At 48.8% G+C, this 25,244-nt stretch overlaps 1 protein-coding gene across 10 annotated transcripts; it reads right to left on the bottom strand.

Moving 5' to 3' along the window:
• Positions 1–143: 143 nt before the first annotated feature.
• On the bottom strand, positions 144–25,244 carry ZDHHC1 (zinc finger DHHC-type containing 1). Of its 10 annotated transcripts, none has more exons than XM_060185345.1 (13): positions 24,910–25,243; positions 19,165–19,306; positions 18,524–18,570; positions 16,641–16,883; positions 7,383–7,558; positions 5,765–5,866; positions 5,263–5,387; positions 5,021–5,179; positions 4,640–4,752; positions 1,242–1,324; positions 906–999; positions 697–805; positions 144–592 (listed from the first exon to the last, which is right to left on the bottom strand). In XM_060185345.1, exons 4-13 carry the CDS (start codon positions 16,881–16,883, stop codon positions 321–323), a joined length of 1,476 nt encoding a protein of 491 aa, XP_060041328.1. In that variant the 5' UTR covers positions 18,524–18,570; positions 19,165–19,306; positions 24,910–25,243; the 3' UTR covers positions 144–320. The 10 variants fall into 10 exon arrangements, with proteins under 10 accessions (XP_060041328.1, XP_060041330.1, XP_060041331.1 ...); XM_060185347.1 differs by having other exon boundaries at positions 19,175–19,306; XM_060185348.1 differs by lacking the exon at positions 24,910–25,243 and adding an exon at positions 24,672–24,902.

Here is a 25,244-nt window from a genome sequence, read left to right as displayed (position 1 = left end):
CACACACACACACACACACACACACACACACACACACAATGGGTGCGGGAGTGTGCACTAATTACTCAAAAACATAAAAAAGTTTATTGAACCTCATGACAACAATCATGTAAATCTTGTCAATAAAGTGATACTGAAATTGAAAAAAAAAAGTTTATTGGAGCCTTGCAGTCTGTGGGGCAGGTATTGCTGAGTCATGGGGGAGGAGGGCCAATCCCACCGGACTTAGGGGCCCCTAAAGTGCACTCATTGTGGCAAGGGTGAGGGTGTTGCATAGAGAGTCGGGCCTGCCACTCCTCTGTGGCCCTCCTGCCTCTCTGCTAAGGCACATCAGCCTTTGGGCAGCCCTGCACCCCAAGCGATCCACTGGTTTTGCTCACAAAAACTGCGGGTGTGGTACATGCCCCAAGGTCCTTGTTCCCAGATGCTGTCAGAGCAGCGCTGCCCAGGCGAGTCTGTGCCACTGGAATCTCATCCATGGACTCTGCTGATGTCGAATAGCAGGCGCCTCCAGGTTCAGCAGAGAGTACAGAGCTGGCTTCCGAATCTGATGAGGAATTTGACTGGAGGCCCCTGGGGAGGCCCCGGGGCCCTGGAGGGGTGGAAGGGAACTTGAGACTAAAGACTAGGACTTGTTCCTGGACACTTCTTTTCCTCTAAGCTCCCCAGAAGGATCAGGAAGGAAAGGCCACTCACCTGGCAGCCTGGGCTGCTGGTCAAAAGTCCTAGAGACAGGCACCTTGTATAAGCATGTCTTCCTCTTTTTCTGCAGAGACAGTAGGGGCCTGAGTGCCCCTTCCCCCAACTCACATGGACAAAAGCAGCAGAGAAGCAGAGGAGTGGGAACAGGGTAGTCTTTCCATCCCCTTCCACCTGGACAGGGGGTCCAGGACAATCTCCCCTACCTGGGGTTCGATCCTGGGGGGCAGAGCGAGATTCTCTAGGGAGGAGGATGGTGGAGGCTCCACTTGGCCACTGGTGGCAAGGAACTGAGAGGGACTGAGGGGAAGCAGGAGGAGGTGCGCTGGATGCACTGTTCCCTCAAATCCACCCATTCACCCATCATGAGAGGTTCCCATAAAACAGACCAATTGAAAGAGGCCCTGATCTGTTCAAAACCATGCTGGATTGGACGCAGACCTGTGTCTGGCCTTGGCCTACCCTTTTCTCCCACCTCAGATGAATCTACTATACACTGGAGAGATGCCCAGGTGGCAGGCACATGCCCAGGTGATACTCACTTGGCATTCACAGCAGCAGTCCTGGCTTTGCCAGGAGGCTCTGGGCGCACGTGGCCAGAGGTCCTCATGTAGAACTCCATCTCCTGGGGAAGGTGGTGGACAGGGAAGCTGGGAGGCCAGGCGTGGGCCCAGGGCCTTCTGGGTCCTGAGCTCACCCAGTCCCGGACACAGCACTCCCTCACTAACCTCTGTGGGAGCTGTAGGCACAGAGGTGGAGGGATTTCCTTCTCCAGGCTTCCCAGCTATGCTGGGAAAATGATCTTCAGGATGAACTTTAAAACACCTACTTCTGGAGGGCCTGGGTGGTAGACCCAGTAGAGCACATGTTACAGTGCATAAGGGCCAGGTTCAAGCCCCTAGCCCTCACCTGCCCGGGTGGAAGCTTTTACAAGTGTGCTACAGGTGTCTCTCCCTCTCTATCTCTGCATTCTCTCTCAATGCCTCTACTAAGTAAATTTTTAAATAAATAAATAAATAAATAGGGGGCTGGGTGGTAGCGCAGTGGGTTAAGTGCACATGGCGCAAAGCGTAAGGACCTGAGCAAGAATTCCAGTTCGAGCCCCAGCTCCCTACCTGCAGGGAGGTCATTTCATGGGTGGAGAAGCAGGTCTGCAGGTGTCTATCTTTCTCTCCCCTTCTGTCCCCCCCCCTCTCAATATCTCTGTCCTATCCAACAACAACAACAGCAATGGTTACAATAACAGCAACAAGGGCAGCAAAATGGGAAAAACGGCCTCCAGGAGCAGTGAGTGAATTTGTAGTGCAGGCACTGAGCCCCAGCAATAACCCTGGAGACAAAAATAAATAAATAAATAAATAAATAAGGAAAATAAATGACTGCCAGGACTGGTGTCATGCAGACACTGATCCCCAGCAATAACCCTGGTTGCAAAAAATAAAATAAAAAACCACCCACTTCTGGACCTTGCCCATCCCAACAGTCATTTCACTGAGAACAATGCAGCCACCTCTAGTAAGTCCCTGGCCTGTGGATCCAGTACACCCAGTATAGAGCTGTTCTGACCAGAGAGAGTGGTAGAGGGCACTGCAGAGTGGCCTTCTCCAATGCTAGACTCTCCCAGGGCTCCAGCCTTTTCCCCTCGCTGAGACACCCCGCAGCGGTTCACAGGCTGCACCTAGGCTGGACCACCTTAGAAAAGCTGATCCCAGGTGGGTCCTTCACCCTGAGAGGATCAGCGACAATCTCAGGGTGTGTGTATTTTATGGGAGAAGAGAGGTTTGGAGTGTGCTGGGATTCCCAGTTCCCCCCCACACACACCTTTCTATCCCAAAAGGGAAGGAAGGCGGGGAGGTGCCACAACTCCATCCAGGGCCAAGCTTTATGGGAGAACTCTTTTCTTGTTTAGCTGCTAACCCTTTCTGCCCCTTTAGACGGGCAGACCGACCCCTGAAAGCGAGGGAGCTAGTGGCCAAGGCCTGCACCCCAACTCCACCCGCCCCACGAAGGCTGCAGGTGATGGAACAAAAGGCAGGGAAAAGCCAGGTGGGGAGGGGCGTGGGGCGGAGGGGGCGGAGCCCGGTGGGGAGGCCCCGCCCCCAGCAGGGGAGGGAGAGAGGGCACGCGGACAGCTGTCGCCTGCTCAGCAGCCGTTACCATGGAGACCCAGGCGTCCTGACTAATGCAGAGATGACATTGTAACAGCAACGCCGCCGTCTCTAAAACAAGCCTATGTTTGGGGGCAACGGCTCCAGAGTAGGGCCCCTCCCGCATTCCTGCTCAGGGTGGGGGTGGGGAGGCTGCCTGCCGGGCCCAGGCAGATCTGGGGGACGGAAACCCATCGGCCACAGTCTGGCTGCACAGATGTAGAAATTGAAACTCCGGGCAAGCCTTGTGTTCAGTCTCTGTTCAGTGCCAGCCTGAGCAGAGGAAAGCAGAAGGGGTCAGGGGTCAGAGGTCAGTCACAAGGACTAGGACCTCAAGGTAACCCCCTCCCCCTCTTTCTTCTTCCCCAGTGTGATCTCAACATCCCTTGAGTCCAGCAGAGGCAAAGCCTATCCTGATAGCCCTGGGCTCCAGGGTTCCGGGTCGGGGAATCGTAGCAACAGAATATGGCCTTAGAAGCCTGAAGGGCCAAGATAGAACAGAAGCCAGGTGCCTTAGCTGGGGAAGTCCTGAGTAACACTAGAGTGTTTCTACTCAAGCCCCTTGTCCCTCATCACAGACATCTCTAGGAGCCTCTCTCGGAGACCATCCATGTACATGTATGTGAGTGGTATGTGGCTACTCTCAGTTTCAGCTCTCTCTGTACAATGAGGCAAACACATTCATCCTCCTTCGGGGGAGAACACTTTGGGTCATTTGCAGCTGGCACATTTGGTCCCAAAGCATGCAGGTAGTGACTGCAGGCAGGAACTCAAGGCGCTGGTGTCTAAGTACCCCAAGGCCAGCTCTGCCTCAAAGGGCACTGACTGCGAAGCCTGAGACTGTTTGCTACCAATCTCAGTCTCCTCTCTGAAGTGGCGGTGGGGATGATGCCCACTCAGACTGACACTAAGTGGACACCAGATGGGTACACAGCCGTACAGCACAGGGTGGGGGAGGGTCTCTGCTAACAGCTGGCACTCCCCTCCCCTTGGCCAGGCCTGGCAGCCTGACCCATCCAAGACAATGAAAACAGGAGAGGTAGGGTCCCAAGTCTTCCCCAGCCCGCCCACCAGCCAGTGTTTGTGTCCAGTTGCCATGAGGACTTGGGATCCAGGACTCAGCCTTCCCAGTAAGGCCTGCCTGGGCCCCTGATTCCCAGTCCCTGCGGGTTCTATGAACTGGACCACCCCAAACCCCAGCTGCTGACCTCAGGAAGCCACAGGGCGTGGGAATGGGGATAGGGCTGCTCAGCAGCTTAATTGGCTGAGCCCAAGCCTGGGCCAGAGGGTTTCTGCCCCAGAATGCAGAGACCTTAACTCTTCCCAGACCCAAATTCTCAGCTTTCTAGGCCCCAGTATGCTCATCTGCAGCACACGTGTGATAACATCACTTGCTTCCTGGGGTGTTTTGAGGATTAAGGGCTTAGGTTCACAGGTAGAGAGAACTGGTGATTCCATCCTGATGACCTGGTCACTGATTCATCCCTCTCTTCTCTCAAAGCCCCAACCTGCCCACTTCCAAGCTCCCACACCCCATGCCAGGAGTCTAGACAGATGTGTACATGGCGTTGGGGGAATGTGGGGCTCCTTCTGGCTGTACCCAAACTGGAGCGAGTGGGCTCAGCACACACCTGGCATTGCTCCTGCTGCCCCCAGTCCTCTTGCCCCAGCTGCTGCTCTCTGCCTGCTTTCTTTGTCCTGTCTCATCACTGGCTGTTCACTGCACAGCCAGCCACCCCCTTATGCCCAGGCCCCATCTCCCATCTCCTCAGCCCTCTGAGCCGCTTCTATACCTGAATGGGCCGCTTCTTGAGGGGACATGACTCGAGTCCCCTGTGAGCCCCCTGTGCCTCCTGCGGTGGGCGGTGCTGCGTGATGTACTCGTAGGTGCTGAGCTTGTGCCACACTGAGGGAGTGAGGAGAGGTTCAGTGCAATGGAAAGGAAGCCCTGGAGGTCAGAAGAAGAGGGAGGGCACCCAGCCCCCGGCTAAAACCACTGTCCTATAAACACTAAGCCAAAGAATGAGACCAAGCTGCCATAAAGAGCTGGCACTGGGAAGGGGCCTGGCTTCAGGGCTCTGTAGGCCAATTGGGTACCTCACTACTTGCTTCCCTGGGTCCCCTGGTTCCCTGCAAGGGAGACATACAGGGAGTTGTAGGTGGGAGACACTTACTGAGATAAAAGTGGAAGCAGAGCAAGTGACCAAGCAAGGCTGTGGAGAGCAGACCCAGAAGGATGAGTAAGATAGCCAGGGTCAGGATAATAGCAGCCTGGGTCTTCACGGGGGCAAAAGGCAGAAACACGAGCCACACATCTGTGTTATTCTTCAGGGCTGCAAGGGACAGACAAGTGTAACTAATGACCAGGACAGGCCCAGGGTTGAGGGTTGGGAATGGGCTTGGAGCCCTGACTGACCTTCAAAGTAGTGATGGGTACGCAGTTTCATAGGGTTGACAAAGAACTCCACAAAGACATAAGTGGCCACCAGCACAAGGAGCAGGACACCCAGTAAGGCAGACGCCACACTGTGTAGAAAGAGCCTGGGCCCAGACGTGGGCAGCTGTCAGCACCAAGGTGCTCCAGCTAGGTAAGGGCCCAGGGCTCAGAACGGTCCACAGTTGGGATAAGGAGCCAGGCCTCTGACCCCACAGCCCCAATTCCCTGGGAAACCAAAACTTAGGGCAAAAATAAAGATGGGCACCCACCCCAACAATTTCCACCATCATCTCCTGGGCCAGCCCTCCACTATGCCCAGATAGCAGCCATCAAGCACATCACCCTCAGACCAGCACACATGAACACCAGCACACAGGTCCCCTAAGCACCCTCATGCCCACCCCACCTCCTAGGCAGGTCCCTGGATCACACACTCAGATACACGCATCCCCAGACATCCCTGTGGCCAGCTGGCTCTCACCAGTAGTTCCTCTTGCCCACGCAGTTATTCAACCACTTGCAGTGATGGTCAAAGGCGCACACACATTTATTACAAGCACTGCAGTGCTTGGAGCGAGGGCTCCTGCAGGGGGTAGGGGGTGGAGGGGGCACAACTTGGTAGGCAGCTCATCACACCCTTTACCCCACCCAGCCTCACCCCTACCTGGCTCGAGCAGCCAGTAGAACCATAGCAAATAAAACAGACCCCACTACAGCCGGGCTACCAGAGGGCACCTCTGCCCAACAGCAGCTTTGATAGGGAATGTGCAAGGCCCTCTGGTGGCACTATGGGGTAGGACACCCATAGGAGGCTGGGACCAGGTCGGGTTCTCTAGAGGCAGAGGAGGCAGTACCATTTTGGTACTTCACATCCAAGTGATGGTGGTATAAAACAGAAAAGAGGCTTCCTTTGTAAGCAAGGTCCCCTGCACCCACCCATGAAAGGTAATGGGTGCTTGTGCAGGCAGGGCCAGAGCCTGTACTGATTTTCCTGGCATTTTTTTTTTTTTGAGTCCCTAATCCCCTGCCAGTATATAAGCATTTTATTGACATTCTCCAAGAAAACCCAGAAGGATGTCTGGACTCATCCAAATGGATACAAAAGAAAAGATGTAAGCTGGCACAGAGTCAGGAAAGTTCTCAGTAGTGGGTCAGAGGAGGCGAGGCCACATTTAGAATGGAAGTGAGAGTCTCCCATCCTCAGAGATGGACCAAGGAAGCCCCAGAGGAATGTACAATAATGGGGTATCACCCACCCACCCCACCCAAAAAAAAAAAAAAAACAGGCCAGAGTACTGGTAGGAGTAATAATTTCCAGAGCATCCACTAAGGAAGTGTGCTGATTGGATGGCTGGTATGATGCCAAAGTGCTCAGCATCTTAATACAAAGACCCCCTTCACCGAGCTGCCTGGACATTCAGCTCAGTGGTGTGGAACTGACCTTGACCCCTTATCAGAGACTAGGAGATTGGGAAGCTTCTGGAAGGCGGAGAGGGTCCCTAGTTAGACAGTCTGGGTCAACCAAAGGGGTATGGACTCTGCACACTGACTTCTTACCTACTAACAGCGTGAACCAGAGCATATCACTTGGCCTCTTGGGCCTCCAATTTCTCATGGATAAGTGAGGATAACTATCAGCTCAGGGGAGAGATACAAATCAGTTTCTGCTGTATACTCAGCTCTGTGAACTCCTGGTCTTATATGAGAAAGTTGCTACTTACGTTGCAGGATGGTTGTTCTGAGAGGCTTAGTACTTAACTATTAATACCCCCCCACCCCTGCTTGGAATTCCTAACTCGGAATGCCAGGGGGAGTGCTTTCTGGTACAGTTAATTATTAAAAATGTTTGTGACAGTGCCAAATGTCTCCTGATTTAACTGTTGGAAATGCTATTCCTGATCTTGTTTCCAGTCACCTTCTCCCATCTCCTTCACCAAATTCTGTCACTCCGTTAAGATTCCTGGCTGTGTAAACATGAAGGTTCTGCGGCATCAGGATGGCTATAATGCTCTGGGTATGCCTCTGTCTGCCTTCAGCTCCTGCCGGCAGTTCCCAGGGCACACTCACCACCCACACAGCATGCGGTCCACATCACTCACACATTCACATTGCACAAGTTGCAGTGCAGGTCCTCAATGACGTGTGCGTGTTGGCCGCGGCTGAAGATGGGCAAGGGCTCTGAGTAGTTTTTTTCCCGAACGCTGGTATCTGCTGGATCTATGGTGATAGCACTCAGATGCACCACAAGGTGACCAGCAAAGATGGTGCCTATGCACTGGCCCAGCAGGTTAAAGACTCACTCCACGCTCTACTGAATCAAGTCCCACCCAAACCTCCCAGAGAACTACTCTTCATCTCCATGCAACTTCCTTATGCAGACCTCTGCCTTCAGTGTACCCCTGTGTACAAGATGGAAAAGGAGAGAGATCATCTGAGAGTGGGGCTCAAAAACCAGTACGGCTTACTACTACCATGAAGGAGTCCATCCACAGGTCCCTGAATTCAGTACTCTAGGCCCAGTGCAAGCCCTGGCTGGTTAGACGGCCCTATCTGGTCTGACTCCTAAATGGAGAAATATGTCTGAAAGAGATTAGACTCAAAGGTTGAGGAGCTCAGAATATAAGTTTAGTTATCTTGCTTTCACATGAAGTCAACTCCAAGAGGGAAGCAGTCATCCTTTCCTAGGAGCCAGGCTAAATGGAGAATCATTTGCAGACAGGGGTTCACACACCCACCACCTCCCCAACCTGGAGTCCTGTAGCTAAGTCTTATAGCCCTGGAGCTAAGTTTCTGGGATGGCTGGTGAATTGAGCTCCTGATCGGGGGCAGCATGGCCAATTGCTAAAACTGAGGCAAAGCTCTTCCATATTTGGGAAGATAAAGAAGCAACTGCACACTGGACTTTCATACTAGAGACCCCAGAGGTCCTAGATTTAATCTTGGTACCACCAAGTCAGAGCTGAGCGGTACTCCAGTGCCTGTCTGTCTCTTAAATATACATCTTTAAAAGATTATTAAAATATGGCTCTTCCAGGACCTATCTACTCTGTGACTAGGCCAAATGCTGGAGAATGACAATGCTAACCATGTTCTACAAAGTTTGAATGTGTAAAAGTACCAAAACATTGCCCCAGGATAAACATCCACCCCAGCCCAGGGCTCCCATCCATCCTCTTGCTAATCAGATAGACACTATCCTTCCATCTTTCACGCTCTTTCCCTCAGCCAGATGTCCAGCCCCCCCCCCCCCCCCCCCGCTTTCCTTCCTTTCTTCTCCTCTCCCAGTCAAATTTCCCTGCATGTCTGCAAGACCTAGGACAGACTCAGGAACTTGGAATAACCCTGTCAGATATGTATGCCTGACCCATGACAGGGATTTTAGGGATGAAGAGGTGGTCTGGGGCCATGGAGTTATCAGCATACTAGGGCATAGCCTCCATGGCCCCAGACCACCTCTCCATCCCTAAAATCCCTGTCATGGGTCAGGCATACATATCTGACAGGGTTATTCCAATTTCCTGAGTCTGTCCCTCATTTCTGGGTCCCCTTAAGTCTGTCCTTCACTTGGACCTACAGCAAGCTTTGAAAGCTTAAACCTTATGATCCAGGAGATGACACAGTAGATAAAGCATTAGATTTTTTTTTTTTTTACCAGAGTACTGCTTAGCTCTGGTTTATGGTGGTGTGGGGGGGGATTGAACCTTGGACTCTGGAGCCTCAAGCATGAAAGTCTGTTTGCATAACCATTATGCTATCTACCCCCACCCAAGCATTAGATTCTCAAGCATGAGGTCCTAAATTAAATCCCTGGCAGCACCTGTACCAGAGTGATGTCTGGTTCTTCCTCTCTCCTATCTTTCTCATTAATAAATAAAAAAATCTTAAAAAAAAAAAAAACTTAAGGGAGGGAATCAGGCGGTAGTGCAGCAGGTTAAGCGCAGGTGGCACAAAGCACAAGGACCGGCGTAAGGATCCCAGTTCAAGCCCCCGGCTCCCCACCTGCAGGGGAGTCGCTTCACAGGCAGTGAAGCAGGTCTGCAGGTGTCTATCTTTCTCTCTCCTCTCTGTCTTCCCCTTCTCTCTCCATTTCTCTCTGTCCTATCCAACAACAATCACATCAATAACAACAACAACCTACAACAACAAAACAACAAGGGCAACAAAAAGGAATAAATAAATATTTAAAAAACAAAACAAAAACTTAAGTCTTAAGATTTACTGGCTTAAAATCTGTCAGTGGTGGACAGGGGTAGATAGCATAATGGCATAACAGTTATGCAAAAGACTCTCATGCCTGAGGCTCCAAAGTCCCAGGTTCAACCCCCTCACACCACCATAAGCAAGAGCTGAACAGTGCTCTGGTTAAAAAAAAATATATATATATATATATATATATGTGTATATATATATATGTATATATATATATATATGATAGTGACTCTCAAACTAAAAACTAAAAACTTTTCAGTTTAGTGTCAAGACTTCCATTGCTCTAACTCCTTTCAAACCTTTCTAACATCACCAATCACTACTTCTCACCATTCTAGTGTTTCTTCAGACACAATGATTGTGGGAAAGTATTTCTTTTTCTGCCAGTTCCAAAACTTCTCCCATGGCCACCCCCTAGCTCCAGGTCCATTTCCTCACTCTTTACAAAGGTCTTTTCTATTATCTTTATTTCTTGGATAGAGACAGCCAGATGGGGGGTGGGAGAGGGAAAGAGTTGAAAGGAAGAATGACAGAGAGACTCACGCAGCACTACTTCACCACTTGCAAAGCTTTCCCTCAACAGGTGGGGAGACTGAGGGCTTGAACCCAGGTCCTTGCACATTGTAACATGTGCACTCAACCAGGTATGCCACCTCCCAGCCCCTACAGAGGTCTTTTCTATATCAGGTACTGAGTGACAAACACGGTAAGAGCAAAACAGGGACCAGTGAAATAGTTCACTTGGATAGTGTGCTGCTTTGTCGTGTGTGGGACTCAGGTTCAAGCCTAGCCCCCACCACATTGAAGGCAGTTTTGATGCTGGTGGTCAGTTAGTCTATCTAGTTATCTATCTGAAGAGGAGGAGGAGGAGAAAAAGAAGAAGAAGGAGAAGAAAAGGAAAGAGGGAGAGAAAAACGAAAGAAAGAGAGAAAGGAAGGAAGGAAAGACAGACTTGTTCTCTATCCCCAAAGAGCCTACAGACTAGTAGAAACATGGATGTTAATTAAATAATGGGTTGATTACAATGAAGAAAATTCATGGCACTATGAGAATTTGGAAATGGATGGCCTCATTTAGTCCGAAAGTTTCCCTAAGGAAGCTAAAACTTGGAAAGGGATGGATAGTAGAGAGCTAGTAGAAAATGTATTAAGAGGAAATGGAAGGAAGGGGATGTCCCTGGCTGAATGTACATGTTAACAAGTGAGCAAAGACCTGGGTTCAAGCCCCTGGTCCCCATCTGCAGAGGAGAAGTTTCACAAGTAGTGAAACAGTGCTGCAGGTTTTTTTCTCTCCCTATCTCCCTATCTATCTCTACCTCATCTTCTACTTCCCCCTTTCCTCTCAGTCTCTCTGTCTCTATGCGAAATAAATTAAATAAAAAGAAGAAAAAAAGAAAGGAAATAGGCATGTTGTGTATTCTGTGGTAGAGTTCCAACCAGAAGGGTGGCTGATGTGGGGTTCCAGCTCAATTCAAGGCTGCCATGGACGAACAAAGCTTATGTCACCAAATTCTGGTTTTTCAAAAGGAACTAAAAGTCTAGATTTTTATCAGAGAGCTCTCATTTTTTAACCGTTTAAAAGAAAATAAATGTAAGTGTTCCAAAGGAATGTTTAAGATTTGCTAATTTTGTGTACTAATTTTCCCTTAATTAAAAAAACAAATCAGGTATATAGCCTGGGAGGTAGTACAGTGGCTACAGAGCTGGCCTTGGGAGCATAGGGTCCTGAGTTAAATCCCCAACACAGAATATGCCAGCACGATGCTCTGGTTCTCATCCCCCCCATTAATAACTAAATCCCATTCTAAGAATCAGATGGAGAGTCAGGCAGTAGTGCAGCAGGTTAAGTGCAAGTGGCACAAAGTGCAAGGACCAGATTCCGGTTCGAGCCCTCAGCTCCCCACCTGGAGGGGAGTTGCTTCACAAGTGGTGAAGCAGGTCTCCAGGTGTCTATCTTTCTCTCACTCTCTCTGTCTTCCCCTCCTCTCTCCATTTCTTTCTGTCCTATCCAACAACATCGACATCAGAAACAACAATAATAAAACAATAATGGCAACAAAAGGAAAAAAATAAATTTAAAAAAGATTTCTCTTAAAAAAAAGAAGAAGAAGAATCAGGTGATTGGGGCTGGGCAGTGGCACACCCAGCTGAGCACACACATTACCATGTGCAAGGACCCAGGTTCAAGCCCCGGCCCCACGCCTGCAGAGGGAGAAACTTCAGAAGCAGTGAAACACAGGGCTGCAGCTGTGTCTCTCTTTCTCCCCCCCATCTCCCCATTTCTTCTCAATTTCTCTCTGCCTATCAAAATAAAGGGGGGTTGGCCACCAGGAGCAGTGGATTAGTCATACAGGTACTAAGCCTCAGTGATAAGCCTGGTGGAAATTTTTAAAAGGAAGAGGAGATAAAAAATAATAATAATAAGGTAATAGCGAAGTGCAAGAACCAGCATAAGGATCCCAATTCAAGCCCCCAGCTCCCCACCTGCAGGGGAGTCGCTTCACAAGGGATAAAACAGGTCTGCAGGTGTCTATCTTTCTCTCCCCCTCTGTCTTCTCCTCCTCTCTCCATTTCTCTCTGTCCTATCTAACAACAATGACATCAATAACAACAACAATAATAACTAGAACAATAAAACAAGGGCAACAAAAGGGAATAAATAAATATTTAAAATATATATTTAAAAATAATAAGGTAGTAGGTGCCAGGTGATGGTACACCTGGTTGAGTGCACAGGTCACAGTGCACTAGGACCCGGGTTCAAGCCCTGAGTCCCCACCTATAGGGGGAAAACTTCACAAGTGGTGAAGCAGGACTGCAGGTATCTCTCACTATTTCTATCTCTCTCTCTCCTTAATTTCTCTCTGTCTCTATCTAATAAATAAATAAATATTTTTAAAATCAGGTGATAAAAAATCAGGTGATCAGAAAGGTGACTCAGTGGATAGATGGCAGAACTTGCATGTGTGAATCCCTGGGTTTAATCCCCAGTAGCTTATAAATTAGAGTCGTGCTGGGAGTCGGGTGGTAGCACAGCAGGTTAAGTGCAGGTGGGGCAAAGCGCAAGGACCGACTAAGGATCCGGGTTCGAGCCCCTGGCTCCCCACCTGCAGGGGAGTCGCTTCACAGGTGGTGAAGCAGGTCTGCAGGTGTCTATCTTTCTCTCCCCCTCTCTGTCTTCCCCTCCTCTCTCCATTTCTCTCTGTCCTATCCAGCAACGATATCAGTAACAACAATAATAACTACAAGAATAAAACAACAAGGGCAACAAAAGGGAATAAATGAAAAAAATTAGAGTAGTGCTGCTCTAGAGGAAATATGTAAGCTAAACTGACCTATGGACTCCTAGTTCCTGATTTCTGAAATAGCTGGGTTTTGGGGTGAAGAGAGGCAAGGGGCTTCCAGGCAGAGACCAGTGTTGTGGCAACAGAGAAATAAACAGAGGAAATAAGAAGCTGGGGAGATAGGCAGAGTCCGGAAGGTGGAAAGCCTGGAAACCATAAAAAGATCTTGAACCTCATTCTGTAAGGCAATAAAAAGCCATTAGAGGGTGTTAAGCTAGTGAGCAACTTTATCAGATTTTATTTTATTTTTCTTTCTTTTTACCAGAGCACTGTTGAGCTTTGATTTAGCGTGGGGCTATGGATTGGTCATAAGACTTCCTATGATAACCATTATGCTGTGTTCCCAGTCCCAGACTTTTAAAACAAAGTGCTTATCCCCATCTGCAGGGGGAATTCAGGTCTGCAGATGTCTCTTTCCCTCTCAGTGTCACCACCCTTCTCAATTTCTCTCTGTCCTATCAAATAAGGGGGGGGGGAGGGAGGAGAGATAAAGAAAGAGATAAAAAAAAGAAAGAAAGAAAGAAAGGGAGGAAGGAAAGAAAGAAGAAAGGAGAATGGCCACTAAGAGCAGTGGATTAATAGTGCACGCACTGAGACTCAGTGATAACCCTGGTGGCAATCAAAAAAAAAGAAGGAAGGGGAGCTGGGTGGTGGTATAGTGGGTTAAGTGCACAAGGCAGAAAGCACACAGATCGGCATCGGGATCCCGGTTCAAGCCCCCGGTTCCCCACCTGCAGGGGGGGGTCACTTCACAGGCGGTGAAACAGGTCTGCAGGTGTCTTTCTTTGCCGCTCTCTGTCTTCCCCTCCTCTCTCCATTTCTCTCTGTCCTATCCAACAACAATGACATCAATAACAACAATAGTAACAACTATAACAATAAAACAACAAGGGCAACAAAAGGGGAAAATTTTTAAAAAGAGAAGGAAGGAGGAAGAGGAATTTACTTATTTTAATGAAATTGATGCAGAGACACCAGATCACCGCTCAGCTCTGGCTTATGGGGTGCTGAAGATTGAGCCTGGGACTTCACAACCTCAGGAACAAAAGTCTTTTTACATAGCCATTATGCTCTTCCCTGCCCCCAGATTTGATTTTTTTTTAAGAATTTATTTATTTATTAATGAGAAAGATAGGAGGAGAGAGAAAGAAGCAGACATCACTCTGGTACATGTGCTGCCGGGGATTGAACTTGGGACCTCATGCTTGAGAATCCAATGCTTTATCCACTGCGCCACCTTCCATACCACAAGATTTGATTTTTCAAAAGGGCACTCTAGCAGCAGAAATACAGATAGGCTGGCTGAAGCGAAAGTGTATGTAGTGGGGCCTGCTTAGAAACTAAACAGCATAAGAAGGGAGATGGCAGTGGGGAGAAAATAGGTCAAATTCAGGGAATGAGAGATAGCTCAGTGCAAAGAGGCACTGGGTTCAATCACCTGAATACCAGCTGTGGCCTCGGAAAGTTGCTTAATATGTTGAGCCCAATTTCTTTTGTATTAATATTTATTTATTTTAAATATTTATTTATTCCCTTTTGTTGCCCTTGTTTTATTGTTGTAGTTATTATTATTGTTGTTGATGTTGTTGTTGGATAGGACAGAGAGAAATGGAGAGAGGAGGGGAAGACAGAGGGGGAGAGAAAGATAGACACCTGCAGACCTGCTTCACCGCCTGTGAAATGACTCCCCTGCAGGTGGGGAGCCGGGGGCTAGAACTGGGATCCTTGAGCCGGTCTTTGCACTTGGCACCACGTGCACTTAACCCTCTGTGCTACCGGCCAACTCCCTATTTATTTATTTATTCCCTTTCATTGCCCTTGTTTTATTGTTGTGGTTATTATTGTTGTTGTTATTGATGTCATTGTTGTTGGATAGGACAAAAAGAAATGGAGAGAGGAGAAGACAGAGAGGGGCAGAGAAAGACAGATACCTGCAGACCTGCTTCACTGCCTATGAAGTGACTCCCCTGCAGGCAGGGAGCTGGGGGCTTGAATCAGGATTTTTACGTCGGTCCTTGCACTTTGCACCACGTGCGCTTAACCTGCTGCGCTACCACCTGACTCCCGAGCCCCAATTTCTTCACTAGTAAAATGGAAATAATACTACCCTTACAGATTATTATGAGGGTCAAATGAGATCAGCCATGCACAGTGATTGGCACAGTGCCTGGCACAGATAAGTGTTCAACAAATGCTCATTACTCTTGTTTGCTGTTATTTGCTCTTGGTTCTGCTTGCTCCAAACCACTTGGTTTCCCAAGTACCCTGAGGGCAGAAACCCAAGTAATGCTGATTGAGGGGTGTGCCTACTCCAGATCATGGGAGGAATGTCTCATGAAACCTACTTAATAGCACCAAGACCTACTGGTTATCTCGGCAAAGTCCAGTTTTCTACTTACTGAGGGCCCAGGGATTATTAGGCACTGAGTTCTACTGAACCAGGAAGCCATCCTCCCCACCCCAACCTATGACACTGAGGGTCATCTGAGGAGGACAGTCTTCTCTAGGCTCCCTCTTCAAATACCTGTCACTTACCAGCCCAGAGCTTAGTGGTTCCCTAAGAAAGTATGCTCACACTTAGGGGTCATGCATTCTGGTGCTCACACACAAATCCCCACATGCTGCCAGTCCCCACTTTGGGAAACAGGCAGGACCCTTCCTAACAGACAGGAGGTACAGAGAACTGGCAGAAGCTGCTCTGAAAGGGATGAGCTGGGACTGAGTTCAGTTACTCACTCTATGCCCCTGGCTTTTAAGCTCGTCCCTGCTAACCTCCCTTAGCTAGTCCTTGCTCTCTATCCCCAGAGGCCCCAGGAATCATCTCCATGAAGCACACACAACAGTGTGTATTCTTGAGAGGCAGTTTGGAGGGCCTAGCAGGGGAGCACAACTACTCGTATACCCTCAACCGAAGACCAGTCCGTCTCTATTCGGGGAAAGCCATCCTCTTCGACTAAGCACGTAGCTTTGGGAGGGACGCACGTGGAGCAGTTAGGAAGGGGACACCCACCTAGCCAGCCAGGTTAGCCAAATCAACCCTGGCGATCAATAGGGTGACAGATATCACAGCCAGATCACCCTCACATCCAACAGGGTACATTTCCACGGTAACTGCTGGACAGGAACACCTCACCATCTGCTGTACCCCATTCTCCCAGCCTTGCAGTCATGTCCTCTACTCCTGGGAGCACTAACTAAGGCTGGAGACAATCATGCTATAAGTCACACAAACATGAAATTTTGTGTCTAGCATTATTCCTAGGAGCCTCCAGGACATCCTTATCCCATCATCTCTTGTCAATTTCAGGCTAACTCTAAGACCATCTTATTTCCAAAATCAATGAGCTCCTAAACAATACTAGTTTTAGCATAATAATCTACCCGTAAGTAAAACCACATTTTAAATGTACCACCAGGACAATTACTATGTAAAAGAATTCTACCATGACTCTTTTTGAAAAGTGAAAAATTCCTTCATCAATTAAGTAATTACTGTCTAATTTATCCCTTGTCTAGCTCTGGACACAATTATCTTCTAAAAGAGCTGTAAGGCTCTTGTGGTACCTCAGTTGATGAGATTCCCATCTGTGTGGGGCTTAGAATGCTCCAAGGTACTTTACTTTAGGCCTAGCCACTCACCTCATCAGGCAGAGGGGTCAGATGGGGGTCAGAGGCAAGGCAAGTAGGAATTGCTCCCCTGGGCACAGAAAGTCTATGCTCTCTGGGGCTCTAACGCTCAGTTTCAGGCCCCTCCATCCCATTGCCCACCCCTTCCACACACCAGTCCACACTTTCCCAAGGATACAGCATAGCCAGCAGACGACCAGTGGTAAGGCAGGAGGGGAATGAGGACCCCAAAACCGATCACTGCAAAGAAGAGGTACAGCAGCCAGGCCACAATCTGTAGTGGGTGAGGGGGCCAGCTCCATCCGTTCCGGCGGGAGCGCTGGCCCAGCAGCGCCGGGGAGGTTCCACTGGCCTGCTCTGAGGCTGTCTCCACAGTCTTCTCAGGGGCAGTCTTGTTGGAGGGCTTGTTGCAGATGTTCATCTCCAGAGGGAGAAAAAGGAGACAGCATTAGCCTGAGGAGGCTCAGGCTGGAGCCCAGATCCCCATGCCTGCAGCCAGGTTTCAACAGGGTGGGATAGGCTGGGAGATGAAGCCATCTCCCTGCTACCTGCAGGGGATCCACAGGGTCCCAGAAAGACAAAGGTGGGCCTGGGGAAGGCTGGTAATAGAGTGCTTGTCGTAAAGCTCCGGTCAGAGCAAGCTCCAGCCTCAGTCAGAGCAAGGTAGGAAGACCCAGATATTCAGGACACATTATAGCTGCCTGTTACTCAAAGTACTCTGTGTCCACAGCCATAAAAATTAAACCATTAAGACATGTTCTCATCTGGTAATAATATCAGGCTGGGTCCAGAGCAGTGAGAACACATGCTGATTCAGTTAGGATTAGTCACCTCTGTCCTGAGGCCCAAATGCAAGTGTCATAAAGGGCCCCCTTAGCCTTTGCTAAGGGAAATAGGAACGAGTATGCTCAGAAGAGGTGTCTTCCTCTCAGCAAACTCATAATCCCTTTAGGACTGGGGGACCCTAATCCACTTCCCCCTTGTCTCAGATAAACAACCAGAGGCTTCTAACTGGGAAGGAGCCAGAACACAAGAGAAAGGAAAAGATTCATCTTTGGTTCCTTCCAGCAGTAGAAATAACTCTGTTTCTCTAAAATAAATCTAAGCCTAGTGTTCTGAAAACAGAAAGGTGGGCTCACTTGCTGGAGTTCCAGGAAGGCCATGCCTCGGCTATAGCCAGACCAGCAGATGGCAGCACACCCCCACCCCAGAAGAGCTCGCCTGGTGGCCAGTCATTTGCAGAACAGGCAGGGTGGGCCTGTCATGACATGAGGAAGGGCCCATCCCCAGCATCTTCTGGGCCTGAGGTTAGGTTAAAGCTTAGTCAGGCATCACAACAGTTAGGGAGGCAGGCCAACCTGGAGATCTTGGTAGGAAGGCCAGGAGCTGGGGATAAGGCTGGCAGCTACACTCTCGTTTAGGAGCCCATATTCATAGGCCAAGAAATCTGACTAAAACCAGTGGGCACAGAACCCTCCCCAGGACACCTCCCTGAAATGCCTTCTGAACTCTTCAGCCCAACAAAATGTGATCTGACCTTCAGACACAGCTGCAAGTGTCCCCAGCAGGAAGCTTTCCCTGGTTCCTCAAGTGGAGTGTTGTAGTCTTTATGCTCAGTCTTTTTTTTTAAACTTATTTTATTTTGTTTTAATTTTTCCCTTTTGATGCCCTTGTTGTTTATTGTTGTTGTTGTTGTTGTTGGCTAGGGCAGAGAGAAATGGAGAGAGAAGAGGGGAAGACAGAGAGGGGGAGAGAAAGATAGACAACTGCAGACCTGCTTCACCACCTGTGAATCAACTCGCCTGCAGGTGGGGAGCCGGGGGCTCGAACCGGGATCCTGATGCCGGTCCGTGTGCTTCGCGCCATGTGCGCTTAACCTGCAGTGCCACCGCCTGGCTCCCTTTATGCTCAGTCTGTACTGGGCAAGTCACTCACTATGTGAAACATTTTGCCACACCTGTATCTTTCCCCTTATTCGAACCTTCCCTAAGGCAGTAAAGGTACTATGATTTGTTCACATCTGTTGCCCACATGCCTTCCCCCTAAGCATCCAGAACATACCTTGTATATAGTAGGTGCTCAATAAATGTTTGCTGATGCAAAAACATCTGAAATAAAAGGCAACAAGGATACAGTAAATGGTGTGGGATCCTGGCCCACCTGGTGTACTCTGTCCTGCCTTTAACTGTCTATTCAGCCCCCATTCTACACAGCCACCATGTGCCCATCCCTCCCCTGTGCCAGCTCCCTCTGCTCACTAGCTATTACCCTGGCTTCTGGGCATCTGCACCTAGGCATCCTGCCCTTCATCTCCCATCCCACCCCCACCCCCCCACCCCGATGGTCAGTCTCCTACAAGCCAAATCTGGCACATCTGAAGTCAGCTCTGAGTGTTCTCATCTCAAAGCTAAATGAAGTGACCTTCGTTTTCTTCCAGGGACTCCAATGAACTCCTTTGATTTTTGCTTTGTTCTCAATGAGAAGCAGTAAAATGTGAAAGTAAAAAAAAAGCACGAGCCCTCACTTTGCAGGGAAAAGATGTATGTGTGATGACCTGGCTTTGCAACCACTGAGTGACCAGTTTCCTTATCTGAAAAGACAAGGGATAGGGAAACCTACCCAGGGCTATGTGTAGCTCAGTAGAAGTAGAAGTAAAACCTTCACGTAGACGTGCTATGTGAATTATAGACAGTATAATCAACCTTAAAATACCCCCTCTGGGTTCTCCCAGGGATGGCAGCAGCCCAGCAGTCCTGGACTCCATCTGGGAGGAGTGGGATGCGAGGTGGAGGTCAAGGCCACAATCTCCCTTTGCATCTCCGGTGGGCTGAGAGGTCTGCTGGCCTAGATAAAACATTTTTCACGGATTTTATGCTTCTGCATAGTTGAAATGGAGGGAAGACAAGAGCAAAAAGGCTCTACAGACTGTAGTGACCACAGGCAGCCACCAAGTTGGCAAACCAACATCCCACCTGGCTTCTAAAATCTTTCCCTGTCCCTTCCCTGTCCCCAGGAGCTGAAGGCCACTGCCAGGATGACAAAAATAAATAAATAAATAACTCTGGTGGAAAAATAAAAGTTAAAAGACTAAAATATCTGGAGAGACTGCATAATTATTATGCAAAAGACTGTCATGCCTGAGGTTCCCAGGTCCAGGTTCAGTCCTCGGCGCCACCATGAGCCAGAATTGAGCAGTGCTCTGGTCTGTTTCTCTCTGTCCAATTTCTTTGTTTGTTTGGTTGGTTGGTTGGTTTTTGCCGCCAGGGTTATCGCTGGTGCTCAGTGCCAGCACTACGAATCTGCTGCTCTTCGCAGCCATTTTTCCATTTTATTGGATAAGACAGGGAGAAATTGAGAGGGGAGGGGAACATAATAGAGGGGGAGAGAAAGATACCTGCAAAGCTGCTTCACCTCTTGTTAAGAAACCCCCTGGGAGTCGGGCGGTAGCGCAGCATGTTAAGTGCATGTGGCACAAAGCGCAAGGACCAGCCTAAGGATCGTGGTTCGAGCCCCCGGCCCCCCACCTGCAGGGGAGTCGCTTCACAGGTGGTGAAGCAGGTCTGCAGGTGTACCTCTTTGTCTCCCCCTCTCTGTCTTCCCCTCCTCTCTCCATTTCTCGCTTAACCCACTGCACTACTGCCCGACTCCTACTCCACGCTTTGAGCTCTTAGCCACCACTTGAGGGCACCATACAAAGGAAAGACTTCACAAGCCATAGAATAGTGTTATGGTGTCTCTCCCCATTTCTCTATTTCTCATTCTTTATCTAGAAGAAATAAAGATTTAGGTGGCAGTGTACCTGGTAAAGCCAACACATTACTGTGTGTAAGGAAGGAGCTGGGTTTAAACCCCTGGTCCCCAGGGAAAGAAAAGTCACAAGGAACAAGTAGTGGAACAGTGTTGCAGTTGTTTCTCCTCTCTTCCTCTCTATCTCTCTCTACCTCTCATTCTCTATCAAAAACAAAAAAAAATAAATAACTGCTCGGAGCAGTGGAGGCACTGAGCCCTGATAATAACTCTGATGGCAAAAAAAAAAAAAAATCACCAGGAGTGGTAGAACTGTGCAGTCACAAAGTGTCAACAAAGCTCTAGTGGAGATATATTGAAAAACCTCATTATAAAGTGCAACTGCTTTCCTCTTGCCCATTTCCACTCCCACCAAAAAACTGCTTTAGAAATGTGCTATGGTGGGGGTAGACAACGTAACAGTTGTGCAAAGAGACTCTCATACCTGAGGCTCCAAGCTCCCAGGTTCAGTCCCCCTGCACTACTATAAACCGGAGCTGAGCAGGGCGAAAGAAAGAAAGAAAGAAAGAAAGAAAGAAAGAAAGAAAGAAAGAAAGAAAGAAAGAAAGAAAGAAAGAAAGAAAGACAGAGAGAGAGGAGAGGAGAGGAGAGGAGAGGAGAGGAGAGGAGAGGAGAGGAGAGGAGAGGAGGAGAGGAGAGGAGAGAAGAGGGAGAAAGAAAGCAAACAAATGTGCTGAGATCCATGCATGGTGTCAAACCTGGAGAGGCTGTGGCCATCCCTACATTCCTGTAAGATAATTGAAGGTTTCAAAAATCAATTCAATTACTACAGAGGATTTTGAGAGGAGGCTGTGAACGGTAAAGTGACTGAGTTACAGGAGCAGTAACAGTGGTAAGGCAGGAGTTTGGAGGGGCCAAGAACCTAGACCACCACAAAAGCTACCAATGGGGAGAGGCTGGCTGGGAACAAAGAAAAGGGCCAGGCTGGGAAGCAGAGCCTACCTCTGATTCCTGTACTGACACTCAAAGATCAAGGAACTCTGGGGGCAAGTTTCAAAAAGCTACTTCCTTGGGTCTCTCCTTTATTCATTTTTCAAAAACGCTAGCCTCAGGCAATTTGGCAATATCTACCAAACTCTAGTACACATGTACCCTTGGGCCCAGACATTCCATATCTCCCTATTTATCATATACATACAAAGTACATAAAGTTCATTTGCAGTCTTGTTTGTAGTAATAAAGGACAAAAGACAATATAAACAAATTGTGGCACAGCCACACAATGGAATGCTATACCACATCAAAAACAATGAGGGAATGAAATGACCTTTGATACTAAAGGCAAGATGTGGGATGGCTACAGAGCATGCTGCTGAGTGAATAAAAATCAAAGGAGATGAGCAGACATCTATGTTTCTCTGTGCACAGATACCCTCGGAGGCACGACCAGAAAGCAACATAGGGGCTGCCCCTAGAAGATCTAGTAGTGGGTGAGAGATTTGTTTTCACTATGTACTCCCTGGTACAGTTTGATTTTTTTTTTCTTTTAACTACATGCATGTACTGTCTTTGAAAAAAATTATGTCAAGTGGTCCGGGAAGTTGTTCAGTGGCTAAGGCAATAGACTGTCAAGCATGAGGTCCTGAGTTCAATCCCCGGCAACACATGTACCAGAGTGATGGCTGGTTCTTTCACTCCTCTTATCTTTCTCATGAATAAATAAATAAATAGATTCTTTTTAAAAAATATGTCAAATAATAAATAAGCCAGTGAAGTTACCTGTTGGTCTCCTGCCTCAGGGGTTTCCATGTGAACCAAATGTAGTCATATGATCCAGAGTCTAGTACCATGCCAGACAAACAAGGAACCTAACAATCTGATTTAACAACCATGCAACAAGAGTGCTAGGTATAATGTTTTCTCCTTCTTGAAAGCAGTTCTGAGTTGTCCATCTATAGTGAGGGGTCATGTCAGAGTTGGAATCAGACAATTTTACAGCACAATAGAGAAGCTGTAGGGTGAGATCTTGTCCCAGTCCTCAACGAAAAGACCAGCTTAGTCCTCTGGGACTCCAGAACCCAAAGGAAATATACATACCACAGAAAGGCCCCCAACCACTACCTTCTCTCTCTGCTATATTTGTAGATGTTGTGTGAGATATGTTCTATAGCTATTCACACTCACACACAAAGTTCAGGTTCCCCTCTCAGGATCCACTTTTAAAATAACATCACAGAGATATAACAGATGCCCAGTTCTAATACCTAGGGCAAGAGAGACAGCATAATAGTTATGCAAAAGACTTTTGTGCCTGAGGCTCTGAGTTCCCAAGTTCTGTCCCCAACACTCCCATCCGTAAGCCAGAGCTGAGTAGAGCTCCAGTTTAAAAAATAAAACATAAAAAAAATCAAATAAGTGGGAGTTGAAAGGGAAATGTTTCATGGTACACAATGCTTTACAGAACAAAAACAATTTAAAGCTTTATGGGGTAAGTACTCCACAGGTGCCAGCGAATACTCTGGTCTTACATTTCTAAGAAGTGGCTTTAGTTTGACTAGGAGATACATATCACAACTGCCAGGTAATAAGGTAGAACCCAGACTGTTCACACAGACTTCTTCAATGATAGGTCTCAGATGTAACTAGGCTCTCACTGTCTCACAAACATGCACAAGTCTGACATTAGGGCAAGAAAAGCTGAAAAACCTCAATCAGCATGATCTGCAAATACCATCTGTGCCATTTTCCTCTTGAAGTAACCACAGTAAGTTAGGATTAAAAGTAAGGCAAGAAAATGCTTTATGGGACAACATGGAGCAGAAACAAGACCAGCGAGTGGAGGCAGTGAGTGGAGGCAGAGGTTGTTGATTTTAATGAGGACATCAATTCACATGATTGTAGGAGAAAACCTTGAGAACACCCACCAAGAAACAGGCATTAAAACAAAGTTATGGTAGAACAAAGTAAGAAAAACAAGAGGGGGGAAACTGGCTAATTAGGCACCAGTGTTGCATCTCACGGTGATCATCTGTTTACAAACAAGTCTCCGGCAATGAGCCACCAGTTCCACAAACACAGGACCACCCCTCACACATCCTCTAAACCCAGCTCTCTTTTGATAAAGGATTTGTTAAGCGACTTCTTACCATCTCTGCTGTATCACCCTCATCCAAGCTTCCTTCACTGTGTTCCAGTGATAATAATAGTGTTTCAAGGATAATAATAACTATCTCTAGCATTTAGAGGGCACTTATCCTGTGCCAGGCACTGTTTTAAAGTGCTTTGATGGAACTTGCATATTAAATCCTCACAACTCTCTGAGGTGGGTCCCATCATTTTAAACTGTTCTCACAGGCCTTGCTAGACACTCGTCTCCAAGGTAGCTGACATTTCACTTTCTCAAGAGATAGAGAACATGCAAATAACATGGGAAATAACATCCCTCTTTCACAGATGAAGGTACTGAACTCAGGGAGACTAAGTAAATTCTACTAGGAGTCACAGATAGACTGGCAAAACTAGGATAGCCCTCAACTGACTCTCAATGTGCCCTGTTATAACCACACTGTCCACAGCAGCCAGAGTGAAGTGACCTTTTCGAAACTCATTTTAAGGGGGGGTGGGAGGAGATGGAGGGACAGCAAAATAGCTGGATATTGGATAGTGTGCTGCTTTGCCATGTTCATGACCCAGGTTCTTACCCAGTCTACACCACAGTGAAAAAAGCTTCAATGTTGTGTTTTTTTCCCACCCCTCGCTTTCTGCCTTTATGTCTCTATCTTTTAAAAGTCAGCGAGAATGGTGGATCCCTAAAGAGGAAGAAAGAAGGAGGAGGAGGAGAAGAAGAAGAAGTGGAAGAAGAAGAAGAAGAAGAAGAAGAAGAAGAAGAAGAAGAAGAAGAAGAAGAAGAAGAAGAAGAAGAAGAAAAGAGAAAAATGAAAAAGGAAGAAAGCGGAAGGAAAGAAGGAAACTTTTCAATGGCCTTCTCTTCCTGCTAGGATAAAAAAAAAAAAATGAAACTCTCACTATATCCTTCGAGGTTTCTTTGCCCTTTGTGATTCTTAGCAGTATTCTGCTGCTGCAACCAGCGGGACTGCTCAGTGGGTGGAGCACAGTACTTGCATGCCTACAGCCCCCAGGTTCCACCCCTGGTACCACACGTACCAGAGTGCTGCTCTGACTGTTTCCCTCTCTAAAATCTCTCTCTCTCTCTCTCTCTCTCTCTCTCTCAACAAACCCTTCGTTTTCAAGTGGTTGTTTTGTTGTTGCTTTTTTAAGACACTGAGTACTTTGCTGCCTCCAGTTCTTTGCCTCTGCTGATCCCTCTTCAAGAAACACCCTTCCCCTGGTTGACAAGTCTGGCTCCTTTTCCACTTTCAAGTCTTGGCTTCAAAGTCATCTTTGACACCAGACCCTCCCCGGCCACTCCTCTCCATTTCATCACCGGGGCACTTATTCCGACCTGCGATCACTTTCGCGGCGTCTCTGGCGCCTGCTCCCGCCCTCCGAGTCGCTGCGGAGCTCGCGCGCAGCTCGCGCGGGTCTGTGAGCGCGGCCGAAGCGCGCCGCCGGGTCCCTGGACTGGGCCCGAGGGCTCCGGGCCGAGGCAAGAGCTCCCGGGGCCCGGCCGGGTGGTGGCAGCCGAGACCCGGCAGCTCCGGCCGGGCTTCGAGGCGAGAACCGCGGCGGGGGCTCCTCACCTGCGCGTCGCGGCGGCCAAGCCCGACCGGCCCCGCCAAGGTCACCCGGCGCTTCAGCCCCGCGCCCGGCCGTCCCCCTCCCCAGGGCGGCCGCCTTCAGGCTCTCACGGCCGCGGCGGCCCCCGGGGCCGGGCGGCGGCGCGCCCCAAAACGGGGCCCCATCCCGGGCCGCACGGCGGAGGCTGGGCCGGCGAGTCCTCGGGCTCGGGCTCTGGCGGGCTGGCTGAGCGCCGGGCCGGGCCGAGGCGGGCAGGGCCTCGTCTGCCTCGAGCCCGTTCTCTGGCAACGGCGCGCGCTACGGCGCCCCACAGCGGACAAACCGCGCTGCGTCACCT

The sequence above is a fragment of the Erinaceus europaeus genome, chromosome 2 (genome assembly GCF_950295315.1).
Source record: "Erinaceus europaeus chromosome 2, mEriEur2.1, whole genome shotgun sequence".
Lineage (NCBI taxonomy): Eukaryota > Metazoa > Chordata > Mammalia > Eulipotyphla > Erinaceidae > Erinaceus > Erinaceus europaeus.
Note: the sequence above shows the minus strand (reverse complement) of the source record. Positions and strands in the feature narration are given on the sequence as shown.